At 37.9% G+C, this 16,219-nt stretch overlaps 1 protein-coding gene across 4 annotated transcripts in view; it reads left to right on the forward strand.

The window, feature by feature from the left end:
- DDB2 (damage specific DNA binding protein 2) overlaps positions 1-16,219 on the forward strand; it is a 741,911-nt gene that overhangs the window by 661,019 nt on the left and 64,673 nt on the right. For all 4 annotated transcript variants that reach the window (XM_044082702.1, XM_044082699.1, XM_044082701.1 and 1 more), the window contains exon 9: positions 5,235-5,399. In XM_044082702.1, coding sequence (XP_043938637.1) covers positions 5,235-5,399 — 165 coding nt within the window. The remainder of the gene's footprint in view (positions 1-5,234; positions 5,400-16,219) is intronic.

Below are 16,219 nucleotides of genomic sequence, written 5' to 3' on the forward strand. Positions count from 1 at the left end.
GCTCTGACATTTTAAGGTATCAGTGGATATTAACCAAAAGTTTATTCATCTCTTTCTCCTCTGGGGTTGAAAATGTATATCCTGGATTTCTGGATGAGCCAGGCACCAAGCATCAGCAAGACTATAATCCTTCATTAGTTTAAGTGATAGTTTCTGTGCTCTTAATATTTATTTCACTTTACAGAATAGAACAATGCTTTATTGAGACTGTCAGTAAATTAAAGTCATATCCCCTAAGGATAAGTGGGTCTTCATCCTGGTTAAACTTCCTAAGAAATAAAAAAAGAGTAAAATCCCAGTTAGTCTACATTAGGACTCTGCACATTCCCCATCAGTAATGCTCCAGTTGGAGTGTCCAACTTAAAGGACAATGACGGGATTATGTTATTAAATGCTCAACTTCTCTGTCCTTTTCCTCCCTATTTACTGTCCCTGCTATGAACAAATAATAGTACAGTATTTAAAATATTTTAAATTGACTGTTTCTCTCCACTAGAACAGTACCTTACTGTACTGTGGTGGTTTCACTTTCAAAAAACTTTCATCCCGCCCCAGAAAAGTCACCAGTTCATTGATGTAATCAAGGCCACTGAATACAGGTAGTTTTCTGGCCAATTCCCTCCCCAAACTGACATCACCATGACTGTCCTGTCACAGCTCCCTGGTCCTTCCCCTACCCCTACAGAAAGTAAAGGCTAGAACAAGGAAACAGTACATGAGTCAAGTCTCCTGCTGTGAGCTGTCAATCACAGAAGGTAACAGCTCAAGTTACCCTTAGCACTTTGACAGCTAGAGAAGTTAGGTGTGAGGGGGGATGGGAGATGAGTCAAAGTAATACAATTCAGGCTTCACAAACAACTGCAGTTTATCCATTCTAAAAAGAAGCAGCAGTAAAAATCACTTTGAAAGTCTGTTCTGTGGCATTTACACTATTTGAGTTTTAAGTAGTCATTGAATGCCATGACATATTACATAAAACTAACTGACTGAAAGACAACAGTGGATGTATGTAAAATCAATGCAGTGACAGGACCTTTAGGAAGAAAGAGTCCTGAGTGATGTAACTTTTTACAGACTGACACTGCATTGTGGGATACCAAGAAGAAGACAGACTCAGAAATTATGTATAAAAATATTTAAAAACCTGTAAATAGTCCCAGAGTGGTGTTAAAATGTAGGAAAACACCAAACCATGATGAACTAAACATGTTTTTTGAGTCTGTGGGTTCAGTTCTCCTTTAAGTAAAGCCCATTTATTTTCTGTGTCTTTACACTACCCACTTAACCTCTTACATCCACCCAGTTATGTCTTTTATTTAAAACCCTTGTCTTATAGCAAGGATGTAGGGCTTGTATCATTGCCACTCTTTTAATAGTCATTGAGAATGTTTAGTGGTCACTTTTTTGTAAACTAAGGTGATATTTGATCGGCTGCTCGTTAAGTGCCTAACTAGAGTGTGTTTCTTTAGTGGTGAGTTTGGGCCACAAATCATGATTGAGTAGAATTTACTCTTTTTGTTCAATTACAAATAGATTCCAGGTCCTTCAAAACTCCTTACACTAATATTGCAGTGAAAACAGCCATATAACATGTACAAAGTGTAAAGAGTAAATATATGTATATAAAATATATTCCTAAGTACAAGGGATAGACCTGGCTTGTTGAATAGATTAACACACCAAAAGAGGAAACAAAAGCAGAGATATTAGACAAAGGAATATGGAACAAAAATCCATCAAAGTCATGAGATTAATCGCCTTCAGTATGTACTTCTGCTATATTCTCCACTGAAATCTTACGTTACAAGATCTCTAACAGCAGTGCATTGATAAAATATTGTAGTGCAAGATGTAGTGTGCAAAACAAGAGTTAGAACAAATAGTGGCTCAAAACTGTGAGAAGATCATAATCAAAAAGAGTCACTAATGGTGGGGAGTGGAGTCACTAATGATGGGGACTAGAATTGGCACTGTGGAAAGGAATCCAAATGCTGGGAAAGATAACATGACAGAGACATGTTAGCAAACGTGAAATTATTACGCTGCAGTTTTCTTGCTGTACTGGTGTTCAGAGGTGAAGTTTTTTCTGGGTCTTCTCTTTGCTTGTCATTATACTGTGGAACTGAAATACCAACGAGAAATGGGACAGTAAAAATGGCCTTTGTCTAAGGGAAAGGGCTTCTCACTTTCGTGAATTGTCAAGATAAGAGGGATTCTTCTTACATTCAGCTGTACATTCTATAAATGTATTGCCTTCTTCATTAAAACCTTATAAGGATCATTCAGCGTAAAATAAGTAGCTGTCTTAGGGTATCCTTCCTAGGTTGGTGGTGAAGGATCTGTCTAATCATCTCTCATATTTTCGCTACTGTTTGGACAGTTCTACCAATGCATGTGCTTAATACTGCTGGAATATTCACAGGTTAAGTATCATCCCTGTATTTCACTTCACCTGGGACAGTGGTTTCTTTTTGTTTTTCATATTCAGCCAGGGAATAGTCTCATTAAGTGAATTGCAGAGATTCACATACTAGATAAATATAGATTGAGAAGCTCAAACAGTGCACCACAGTAAGCAGCTCATTAACACTTCATAGCCTTAATCCTCCTTGGTGACTCTGAATTCTTTGCATTGTTGTATTCTGGTAGGTGAAATTTTCTGGAAGAGCCCAAGTTTGAATCCCTTCATTTGAAAGGGTCTGCCCTTCTTGGCTGCTTACAGAAGAGCTTTTTTATTGATATAGTTAGACTGACTCTGCTCTGGTGTAGATTCTCCATGAGCCTGGGTAGCTTGTCTACCTCTAGAGAATACAAGAGCACAGTAAGCCTTTTTAGCACCTAAACCGTTATTAAGTTTATAGGTTATGTTGTGTACTTCAGGTGATGCTGAAAGTACCTTTCCTAAAATGTGTTTTTGCATTTAACGTGTCTATGACCTCCAGTGGCTCTGACGTGGAATCTACATTTGTTCAATAGAAGCCAATCTTACATTCCTTTAAATCAGTTTTTTCAAGTGACTTAATTTTTCATGGACGACCTCTAGTTTCTGTTTTTACCACAAGGATCTCCGAACTACATGGCTTGATATGTAAAGAGCCTTGCACAGTTGATTATGAAGAAAAAGTGTCTTGACAGATCAAGCCATGTCCAAGATGGTCTGCAAATTTCTCTTGATTCAGTGATTCAGCTTCTAATTTTCTATCCCATCCAGAAAGGTAAAGGGAAATAGATTTGTGCTGCATGGGTCTACATTGCAAAACCCATTCACAAATCTGGTTCTTTTGTTCTTACATTTGCTGTTATGGTGAGGTATCACCCAACTATGCTGTCACCTCATTTGCTAGGCAGAGGGAATTGTTGGCAAATACCAAACAAATTCTTTCGAAGAAGTTATCCCTTGTCATTAGGTGTAAAAAACACCCACTGGAAAGTACTTCTGTCAAAGGGTACTCCAGAATGGGCATGCCGGCTTGTATCAAGAATGTTTCCATTGTGGACTTTTGAGTCACAGCTACTGGGTCATCTGTTTGCACCTTCACGAAGTTTTATTAATTAGACTGTGACTCCAAGAGTTGGACCTTCTTGGCTGCTTCAGGCCTAAGCCTTCTGAGTTTTTAGTTTATGAACATCCTCTGGCTTCTGCCTTCACTTGGGAGATTACTTGCTTGAGAGTCTTCATAGACAAAAATCCTTCAATAAGGTCTCCATTGTCAGTATAGCAGATATGATCTCCCTCTAACCTTTGGTCCTTGTTACCCTTCTTCAATGTGCAGCTGCCATTGGGAGTTCTGTATAAGTCAGGCAAGTACATGTACTGTTGAGCAGCAATGGTATGAAATCTTCATTGATCTGCTTCATTTTTCAGGAAGTTACTTGCCCGGAGGTTGGGATTGAACTGGAAGATTTACTATCTAGGAACATTGGCTGTCTGTGACTTCAAAGTATACACCATGTTGTTGGTGTTTCTGTACCTCACTGCTGGTTTTTCTTAGAAAAAAAAAAAGAAACGGCTAATTTGGAGTGGAAACAAAGATATGTCTCATCATAGACCCAGTGAGGAGGGTCCCCTTGCAGATCATTGGGTACTGTAAGAATTTGTAGGGTAGTTGTACTTTGTTCAAAGGGTGGTCTCAAGGATGAGTTGGTAATGCATCAATTGCTTATTTGCCTGCTTTTGTGCCTGCAGCGGTCCAGCAATAGGTCAGTGACTGACAGCCGTCTGCAGAGCCTGAAGTGTAAGGTAGCTGTTTTTAAATTACATTTCCATTTCGGGGACTGATAGCTACCAGCCAGCAATAACTGACAGTATGATAGTTGTTATGCAGTGGACATTACATACTGGTATAGATTATTAAAGCAGCTGTTGCTAGTTTAGTAACAAAGTTGGGTACAGAGACTGCTAGATAGCTCTTCATGATGAATGGTTGTGAGATACTTGCATAAACTGCTAGAGCCGCTTTTTCCATTTATATGACAGATGATGTTTTTGCATATACTAATTCACAGCACATCTGCTTTATTCCCATAGTAGTCATCTGGTTCAACTGTTTTTGTGGCCAATTACATTTTAATGAATTACAGCTGTCTTTAATGTCTGTGACAGTAGGACCTCTTCAGTGCAGGCAACTGTTGCCTTTTAATGAAGACTGACTATGTGATTATGTTGTTCCAGTGACTGGTGCATTTTAGTGCAAAATAGCAGTATGATTTGGGACATTTACCTTATTATACTTTACCTGTAAGAAATGGACTGAAAGAACATGTCCTTTTTCTAGGGATTAGGTAAATGTCCTCACACATCTTAATAGGTTCTACCAATGAAGAATTTTAGTTGACTGCAGAAATGAATAACTGCTATTTTTGTTTGGTTCTTTACATAGCATAGCTTCTGTTTAAGCAGCAGATAAATGGCAGGTAAAAAATGATTACTAAAGCATGTTCACCTCTCTTTTAGTAACAGATGAGATTTACAGAGATGAGTGAGGTATCTTTTTCTCTTCAGGTGACTTGCTAATTGGTTACAAAGATCGAATGATCACAACTTCTTCCAGTCAGGTAATGTGAAAATGCTGGCTACAGGCACAGAATAAGCAATTAGATTATAGTATACAAAGAAAAGCATTACAGCATCACCATCTTTTTGAATGACTCTATACATAGACCGACAGTACATCTCATGACTGTGTTTCATACTAATAATGTTTTTTTTTTTTATTATTAATATCGCATTTTAGGCAACTTGGCACCCTCGTTATGATTTGATTGTGGTCGGTCGCTACCCTGATACTCAGTTCCCAGGCTACACTCTTGATGAGCTGAGAACAATTGATGTGTTGGATGCCAACTGTGGAGAGATTGTTTGCCAGCTTTATGATCCCAATGCTGCTGGAATTATCTCGGTATGTGTCTCAGCCACATAATCTCATGTTAGAATAGGTCAAAAGTTTGAAACTGCATCCTGAAGCTTGGATATATTTCTCATTTTTTAAATCATGACGAATGGAAGGTTATTCTCATAGCAGAACAGTAACTGCTACTCATGTTTATGGTTGCATGAAGGGTTTCAAATGAAACTAGAATGTTTTCTGTGATTTACCCTACACATCCTCTGGATTACTCAGTTTTGTTTTTACTTGCTGCGTCCTGCAGTGAAGATTTGTTGGATTCCTGCACAACTAGGTTACCCACAGTACACTGTGCCTTGTTTCCACACCCCGGACTGTACTGCAGCTCTGGAGGTGCTGCCTTGATAAGAACATGGGTATTTCTTTAATGATTTCACTGTCTTCATATGTGCAAGCTAATTAGCGTATTTGTTCTCTGTACATTTGGCTCATAGTACAGTCTGATGAGGAGTGTACCAAGCAACATCTGGCAGACCTGGGCATAGTGGACATTTGTATCCTGTGCAAGTTTGAGTAAGTCACTTAGCAGGACTAGTGCTGCCATGTTGTCCTTGATTAGGGTTGTTTTGTGGGAGTGTAGCCAGTTAAAAAAAGAACACATTTAGATTAGTCCTACCCTACCCAACTCACCAAGTTTACACTTTGGCAACCTCAGCAGTGACACAAAGAAATGCAGATAATTGAAGGATAGTCCATGTACTTATGTAACCAGTTGTATTTCACATGACAAGAGCCAAGATAATTTGCTTGGAGTTCTAAGATAGTAAGTCATTGTGGTTTATTAGACTCTGTTAAAACTTACAGTCCTGGTGGTTTGTGTTTGTAGCTTTAATTTTTTTATACTTACATGTTTGCCTTTGTGTCTGGGTCTGCAGATTTTTGATGTGGTAGCATTTTACCTTTCTGAAGATCTGGCTGCTTAATTGCATTTTATGTGTTATTGTTGTATAAGGTGTCATGTCTTCCAATCAAAAGTAAAATAAATAAATAAACATTGTTTTTTTGAAGCATGTAATCCCCCCCCCCCCCTTTCACTTTTTGAAAGATCCCAGGAAAGTACCAAGGGATATGTTTGATTAGCAGCTTGGAAACACCCTGGTGGTAGCCCATCCACATTAATAAAGGCAGACCAGCTTTATAGGCTATCCCTGTGGGTGACCTTTGTCTTTTATAGGCATGCTTATGCTGAGTGTTGTGCTCTCTCCTTTACCCAGCACAGCTTAAAAAAAATCACAGCAGTTGGTTAGTCTTTTTTTTCTAATAAGGAATCAAAGCATTGGACATGCATTGCAGCTTGTTTGGGTCCTCCTCTAATTATCTCATTTATCTTACTATTTTTGCGATTCAGAAATACTTAATGTGCCTTGTAGTAGACAATTGGAAATTGAGGGCCTCAAACCCAAAACTATTTGATAAATCTTGTTAGCAGCTCATAGCCTCACTCCCTCAGTACTAACATGCCAGCTCACATTATCTTTTTTGGGTTAGATATTTGAGACGCTATCCATCCTTTTTGATTCTGACTGTAAAGAAGCAGTGAAGAAGGCTGTTAATACCAGTTCAACAGTAGTTTCAAGTTGCCCATTGGACATGTGATACAATAGAGGCATTGGGTCTATATTATAAGTTAGAAGTTTGAAAGTTTTGAACGTTAAGTAATCAAATTTAAATGTTTGAAGTTTCAAACATTGAACATATAATTAAAAAAAACAGAAAGCGGAACTTATCTGACTAATGTAGGCAGGGGGGCAAGTCCCACTGCACCCCCACACCCCATGCTCTTTAAATATACCAACTCTGAGACCGCACTACAGTGCAGTAAGGGGAGTGCAGGGGGGCTTGCCCCCCTGCCTACAGCCATTAGTTTTGGGTTTGGGTTTTTTTTTATTATATGTTCGATGTTTGAAACTTCGAACATTTAAATTTATTTAATGTTCAAAGTTTTCAAACTTCGAACATATAATATAGACCCAGAGGCATTGACTTGAGTAGCTGCTATGGACTCTTAATTACACAGAAAACCCTGGTGTAGACTCCTTTCTTCATCAGAGATGCTGCAGGCTGCTCTGTCTTTGACTCACAGTTCGAGACTGAAATCTTCTTAGGAGAAAAAAGAACTTTTGCTGGAAACTGTAGAGGACCTCTGGAAGGTGGGTAAGGCCTTGTCAATAAAGAAGGGCATGCAAAGATCTTAACCATCTTCATGCACATAGGAAGAAAAGTCCACCAGGATATCAGAGGAGACCCAGAAGTGCCTGGTAGTGCTGACCCCCCCCCCACCCCCCCCCCCACACACACACACACACACACACACTGAGGCAGCCTGCAGAGTCTCTTAACAGTCTACCGAGACAAAAACTATTCTTGCTATCCTGGCTAGCATCAGACCTTTTATTTCAAGGCAAGTTTTCTGGAATTTTCTCAGCTTGGAGAACCAGTACCAAGGATAAGTAGTAGTGGTACTGTACATGGCCTCACAGTCTGGAGAAACTGTACATAGCTTTTGCCATTATGAACAGCAACTTCAGAAAAAAATATTTTCCAATATAACTATCAAGTTCTTATAAAAACTCTGATAAATGTTTTGATCTTCTGCCAGTAAAGGGAGTTTGTTTGATAGATGGCAAAGCAAATAGGGAATGACAGACTTTTTTTGTTACTAAAACAAGTAACACAAAAAGTGACAATGGTCTTTTCCCTAAAAGGTGTACATAGTTTGTCAGAATACCAAAAGTGCTTGACCTAGAATATCTTGGAAAAGCTTACATGTGCCACCCTTCTAATGCAATATTTAAAATAATGCAGAAACAAAGTCATCAACGCGCTTTCATCCCCCAATTTTGATTTCTTAAAGAGCCCCTGCACAATTTTGTAGTATACCAGCTGTCTTTTGCAATATTCAGGTGGAGTTAATTTTCCCAGAGTAATTTCATGCTGATGAAAGATTTCTGAATGCAGTCCAACTTTTGGGGAAAATTTTCTTGGATCAGTGCCATACTGGAAACTGGATTATCCAGAGAGAAGGAGCAAAAGGAGAAAGCAAGAAAAGTTTTTAAATGAGTTGTGCTCAACATTTTGTCTCACTTCATTAAAGTCACAGCCTTTTTGAGTACCCAGCTTTGTGTCCTTGGTTTAAAGAAAAAATGTGTGAAATAATAACAGACGTTTAATTGAGCCTTACAGTACTCCTGGATAAAAGCTTCTGCAAGTAGATGATTGTTTTTTACTGAAACTCTAAATTCCTTATCAAGGTGCAAATTATTTATCCGGTTTGTAATACCCAGATTTTTCAGTCTTGCAGTTAGTTAGCTGTGAGGAATAGTGTTAAATGACTTGGCCAGGTTTGTATATAACTACTGAACATTGCAGATCCTCATCAAGGAGCCATATTAGTACAGTCATAAAGACCTACAAACTTTAGAAACATGAGCAGTGGGCACAAAATAATGTTGGTAAATTTAAATTTTCTAAACTGTAGATAGTGGACTGAAGCAAATGGCAGAGTAACATTTCAGAACATTTGCATAATATACTAGTTAGACTTATTGTCCTGTAATTAGCTGAGCAACTTTTATCTCCTACTTTGTAAAGTGGAATGACATTGGATTTTTCCAGGATGGAGGATCAAAGCAGTATATCCGGGATAAACTGAGTAAATAATACAGGATTTCTGTTAGAACATATTTGATACTAAAATAAGTTGACTTAGAATTCCACCGTCAACATTTTTGTAAAGCTTGCAGTAAATTGCATCCTTATAATGTGATGAACAAACTTTCTTAGTGGAAAAATTAGCTGCAAGTTAAGCAGTAGCAGATAAAGTCATACTAAGCTGGAAGACATGTACATAAATTTTTGATTTAATTCTCATCTGTAATAGACATTATTTTAAACCAAACTGATGTGAAGTAATTGGTGTTTTTTAGCCTAGTAAGCTAATAATGTCTGCTGTTTTCCCCAAGGTCAACTGACAGGAGACATTTGAAATGACTTATTTTCTGATGTAGTAGACTTTCGTCTGCTCAACAAAGGTACTTGGTGTTATATCAAATGCATTACAGTATTTCAGTATCAGCCTAACCAAAAAGGAATATGGGGAAACTGGGACTAAACTACTTCTAGAGGTTTTTCATTTAGTTTGATTTTTTTGAGGGATATATTTTTGGCTGTTGAATATAAACATGTCTTTCTATAGTGGAGTTTATTTGTATGGGTGTTCTGTACTTAAGTTTAGGTGCAGGTCTCTGCCTGTTTAAAGATGTACTCAAAGAAATCTTCCTTAAAATTCATAGACTTTATCACAGAAGAAAAATGTAATCATTCCTTGACTTTTTTGAAACAATGGTTTCCAATGTCAGGAATGCCATTCCTCTTTAATATTTATGTAATCAGCTATTTCAGAATTCCTAGGTTCCTCTTTAATATTTATGCAGTTAGCTACTTCAGAATTCTTGGGATCATAGGTTTACACTAGGCTAATGACCACCAGCGTCTTTATAAGCCTAGCTGTGCAGCCCAACCCAGTTTTGTCTTCAAGTACCTTGGATGCCTATATAGTGGGGTATGTTAGTAAGGAGGTAGCTAAGGATTATGTGTGTGTTGGGGTGGTATGTTAGTTGGGGATTAATTTACTTACTGTCAGTCTTTGTCCATCAAAGACATTGGGGCCAGACCAGTGGTGACTTTGTGATTTCCTATCCAGTGATCGAGGTTTCATCTGAAAAAAGGTCAGGGATAAACTGTACTTCGCTTATCCCATAGTGCGAGGGTCCTTTGAGAGACATATCCATCTCTCCAGCATGTTCTATTTATGTCGCAGGCAAAATTCAGGTCCTTGGATCAAGTGTTTCTGGTGCTGTTTGTTTTGCGGATTTACAAGAGATCCATCAGAGCTGGATCTAAGGACGCTGTATATCCCAGGCATAGATTGCCTCTCAGTAATCTATAGGAGACTGAATACAGAGATAGGTGACTGGACTCCTGGTGAAGATGGTTTCACTGATCCTGACTTCTTGGGTCCCTATCTGTGAGCCAGCCAGCAGCCCTGTGAGTTATCTAGGGATTTATGCCTAGTTTTGAGAGTTTGTCAATACTACCTGAATGGGGTATTGTACTGAATGCCTTGGCCATGTCAAGGTGGCAGTATGCACTGCTTTCCCCTCATCCTTAATGGTGGCCCACTTGAAGTCTACCAGGTTGTGTAGTCAAGACCTTCCCTTAATAAAGCCAAACTGAGGTGGGTCCATTGACTGTAGGTTGACAGTGTCCTTGTTGATCATTTCAATGATAATTTGTTCCATGGCTTTGCACAGTAGACTTGTCAGACTGATGGATCTGTAGTTCCCAGGGTCAGTATATGGTCCACCCTTATGTTGACTGTTGTGGCCCTCCATTTATCTGATACATAACATGTTTTGAGGCTGTAGTTGAAGGCCTAAGTGTTTTTTGGAAAAATCCATCATGTTTATTAATATTATTTTGAATGTTAAATAAAGAAATATTGTGAACAAATGTTTCTTCCATTTATGAAAGCGGGCAGATTCTACACCATTTACCTAACTTGTATCTTTAAATATGGTTTATCAGCTATTGGTGAAAATTGGACAAAGAGTATAATTAGTAGGGTCCATAACTTTTGACTGTTCTTGGGAAATTATTGTTTTATAACACAACATGAGTTAATTAATAATTAATGGTGATTGTATTGAATTTATGGACCTATCTTGTTTGGGGGCTTCATTTGTTTTTTTCCTGAATGACATGCTTTGTTCAACCTTGGCTATATTCATGGGCTTAGGAATAGTCTTGCTTGAGGTAATGTCTTTGTGAAGGTATCAAACAACAATTAAATAGACCATTATATATTGGTTATTTGATCTGTTTATGATTTAAGGATATCTTAATATAATAAGACTGTTTAGGAATAACAACTGTTTCATCAGATTTGTTGTCATTTAGGATTTATGTCCTTCATAGGACAACTATAATATGGCCAGTCATTGATTTCTTTTTGCATTGTATTAAAATCAAGGGACAGCTGTTATAATTTTTCAGCATTTGTTCAGTTTTTTACTATATATTTTTTTTAAATGGACTTAATGACTATTTTGGAGGGTTTATCGGCAGAAGGATGACATCCAGGTGTTTGGCGCAGATCCCAGTAAAGGGGCCACTACCAAAAGGAATCTCATCTAGAGGTCCAGTGTTCACAGATATTTGGCAAACTCTACAAATGTATGAAAAATGTAAGATCCAGTGTTTGGCACTTGAAATTATTTACGGTCTACCATCTTAAGGGGACTTCTCCAAGGGGTTTACGAATTCATATTAAGCCATTAGTAGGTCAGGCCAATGACACTTTATTAACAGCTTGATCCAAAATACAGCAATCAACCTCTATACAATCTGTAAATATTTTGCATTTGTTTTATGAACGAAAAATAGATAGTTGTGTATTAGAGGTGACTGAGATATATGAACAGGCCAGACAATTTGATGGTCATCAAATATACAAATCTTGTTTTCAGAAACTAAGTGCTGACTTGCTTGAGTTTAAAAAAGAACTCAAGGAAAGAAAGCTTTGTAAGTTCAATCGAGATGTAGGAGACTGCCATCAAGGGAAACCATTTGAACAGGTTAAAAGTGTTAAATTTTCCAAGCAGGAGGTTCATAATACTGGCTAAAAGAGGAAAAGGAAAAAAATCGATACTTAAAAAATCAGTTAGCGATACTTCTGGGGAGGATTCTTCCTCATTCACAGATACCGAAACTGAGTACCAACAGGGGTCACCAGCATCTAAAAAATGTAATTCCTTTAAACCCTTGGGTCAGGCTAAGACTAAAAGTTCCATCCCTTTAGAGTTAGAAGAAGGGGCGGCAGGAAGCACAGATCAAGATATTACACTACAAACTTTATTACATCTCCAGAGGCCTCAAAAGTTAATTTAAATAATGTACACAGTATTGTATCTGTTATTTTATCAGATATAGAAAGCCAACTGTTAAATAAAGGTTTAAATTTTATTCCTGGTTTTGTGTCCGAGGATACTTTTGTGGATGATTTGGAGTATTTTTGTAGATTGTTAAACCTTAGATTGTATTTTGACAATACTGAACAAACATCTTTATCTCAACAGACCTTCAAATTTCAAATATCTACTTTTGTTCCCCCTATGAATATACATGTTGATATCTTCCAAAAATGTGTTCTCAAAGATGTATATTTTGGTTCACAATCAAATTAAAAAAAACATTTCTAATAATCTAACTGCACTAGACCTTTAGGCTTTGGAGAACCTAAGGAAGAATAAAAACATAGTCATTATTGCTGCAGATAAGGGTGGGATAATACTAGTTATGGATAGGTCTATGTATTTGGCTGAGGCTGAGAAGCAATTGAAGGATGGTTGGTTTTACACAGCCATGTCCATTGATCCATCACCTAGATTCAAGAGTGAGATCGATGAGTTTTTGCGTTTGGCGGTCAGTGAAGGTATTATCAGTCAACAGACTTCTTATCATTTGATAGTTAAAGATCCTTTACCACAATATTTGTACCTGCTCCCAAAAATCCACAAGAATGCTACACAACCACCAGGCAGGCCTATTGTCTCTGGTAATGGCTCTCTTACAGAACCATTATCAGTATTTCTGACAACATATTTAAAGCCGTTATTAAAAGGGGTGAGGTCACGTATACAGGATACCACGGAATTTCTTAATATTATGTCTGACACACAATTGGAGCCTGAGTGGGTCATGCACACTTTAGATGTTATATCTCTATGTACGAGTATTCATCACTGGGCAGGTCTTACCGCTTTGGAATACTGGTTGCAGACGATCCCATTATATAGCCCTAGTTGCAATGCTTTTCACCTTTGTCTAGCTGAGCATGTTCTTACCAAGAATGTTTTTTATTTTAATGGCAGTTGTTTTTTACAACTCAAAGGTATGGCTATGGGTGCATCATTTGCCCAAATTTATGCCACCCTTTTTATGGGGTACTTAGAATAGAAAATTATTTATGACGATGGCCATAATTTGTTCCTGGGTGAAATAGATATTTGGCAGAGATTTTTGGGTGACTACTGGATGGTTTGGAAATCAGATGTTGAATGCTTACATGAATTTGTTCAATACCTAAATGAAAATAAATGGGGGATCCAATTTACAATACATCATGATATGGAATGTATTTCATTCTTGGATGTCCTATTGAAAAGATAACAGGATGGAATATTTGAAACCTCTGTTTATCGGAAAACATTTAATTCTAATACTTTACTCCTTGCCTCCAGCTGTCATCCAAAATGCGTCATTCAAAATATTCCAGAATCACAATTTATGAGAGTTCGTATAATTTTTTTCTACAAACTAGGAGTTCCTATTTCAACAGCATGAATTGATGGATAGGTTTGGGGAACGTGGGTATACCAAGTCACATTTTTCAGACTAGTAGCGAGGTACAATCTTTAACATAGAGATGACCTATTAAAATATAAATCTAATAGGGGTGGAACAGATAACACCATTAGACTAACCAATAGTTATGGATGCAATACTTTTTGTTTTATGGACCTTGTGCAAGAACATTGGGACATCTTGTTAGCTGATGAACAGCTTAATAATCTTTTGGGAGCCAGATGTCATTTTTCCTTCAGAAGAAGCAAAACATTAGGGGAATTTTTCAATCATTATAAACACAAAACACCATCTGCAAATACTATTCAGGGTACTTTGGATGGTGGGATATTGGTGGGATATTTTCCATGTGGTCATTGCTCATTTTGTAGGCATATGTGCCAAACCAAGGAATTTACTAGTAAAAATATGTCTTGTATATTTAACACCAATGTATTTGCTAACTGCAGTACAGATTGGGTGGTGTACTTAGCTTTATGTACATGTTCAGCATTTTATGTAGGTCAGATCTCAAGACCTATTAGACTACGTATTTATGAACGCTTCAGTAATATTAGAACTAAATGTTCTACCATTGCTTTGTATAACCATACTATCGGACATCCCACTGCCCAATTTAAATTTATTGTTGTTAATAAGGTTTTTGGTAATAGACATTTCAAAGCTGGTTGGCACAACATTTTGAATAAAAAAGAAAAAGCTTGGATTGTCAGATTGGAGGGAGGTCATTTTTTACCCTTGACTGAATGAACACTTATAATGCTGCTAATTGATTGGATGGTATATATTTGCTGACTATGACATTTTTTATATACATATGATTCACTTCTAGTTCGTGTGTTATGCATTGAAAAAGGCTTAGGACCGAAACCGGTCTGTGGACTACTGTTTGACTACAGTTTGACTTAATAAAAGTCAGTTAAAACCTCTTACTTGAGTGCTGGCCTTTTTGGTTTTGAGTTCTGTCTTGAATTGGGCCGTTGCACTTGCCATAAGTGTGGAAGCTCAGTTGCTATTGTAGTTGAAGAATGCCTCAAGTGGTCCTGCTAGGTCATGTTTTAGGCAAACCAGGGATATTGTCATAGCCCGTCAAGGCAGTGTTTTTGGCCTTAGCGAATGCTGCCAGGACCTGTTAAGAGTTGGGAAGGATATGCTAGAAGAGATTGCTCAGGGTTAGTGGGGGGAGTATGGAACTAAATTTATCAGCCAGTAGTTTTGCTATGTCACCCTGATCAGTGAAGGGTGTGCCATTTATGTCCAGTTCTGCACACTGCTGAGCGTTACCTTTAAGGTTCTTGACATAACTGAAGAAGGCCTTGTGATTGTCCTTAGACTGAGAAGCTATCCTTTTCTTGTAATTGGTCTTGTTGAAGTTCATTAATCCTCTTTGTTTCTTGTTTAGTTAAATCAGTGAGCTGTTGTCTCTATGAGAGTTGCTCTTTCTGATTTTGACCATGACTTTTATTCCTTTGTTATATACCTTTTACGATAAGGATTCCAACAGTGGGGGTTGTTTTTAGTGTTAGATTTGGGCTTATTCTGATAAGTACAACAGCTTCAATGCAGCCATTTGCATGTTCATACAGGGTTTCTCTAAATAAGTCTGCATAGGTAGCTGTATTCTCTGGGTTTGGAGAAGACGTGAATTTTGACAAACTATCACTTAATAGGATGCAGTTTTCTTTAGAATAGTTCCTGTTACGGGTTTATTTGAGTTTTCTAGGTTGATTTTTATTTCAAGTGAAACAGCTTTGTGGTCCAACCTCACCAATGAATGACACAGGGGAGGGCACAATGCTCTCCCATGTTGGTGAGTACTAGGTCCAGTGTGTATGATCCTCTGGTTGGAGTGTGAATTATCTGGTCCTGGGTGTTCATGTTAATAAAGTCCAGGAAATGTGAGTATGTGTTAAACACAGTTTATGTTTCCCAATCTATAGAGAGGTAGTTCAAGTCTCCCATGAATAGGGTATTTGGTTGGGTAGTGAGTGCCTCTAGTAGGTCTAGGTAAGAGTTGAAAGCTTCATGAGTCATAGAGGGTGACCTGTAGCTGGTCAGGACATGGTAAGGAAATGTGTATATGGAGACATGGATGCGGGTGATCTCCAGGGTATCATCATGTTTAGCCAAGCTGAAGTTGTTTTTGCTGCTAATACAGATTGAGGCACCTCCGCCTTTAACCCATCTGTGCTGCTGTTAGCCTAAATGTGTGGAAGGCACTGTAGCCTTGCATTACCAGAATACTTTCTACGGTTTTAAACCAAGTTTTGTTAACAGCAGTGATATCCACATTCTCCAGAGTTCCATAGTGAGTAGAGTCATAGGGTGTGGCTTTCTTGTTTTGGTTCCCAGCATTGAGCAGTAACACCTTAAGGTTGCTTTGAGGGTTT

Source organism: Protopterus annectens, chromosome 9.part0 (genome assembly GCF_019279795.1).
Source record: "Protopterus annectens isolate FY-2018-M chromosome 9.part0, PAN1.0, whole genome shotgun sequence".
Taxonomy (NCBI): domain Eukaryota; kingdom Metazoa; phylum Chordata; order Ceratodontiformes; family Protopteridae; genus Protopterus; species Protopterus annectens.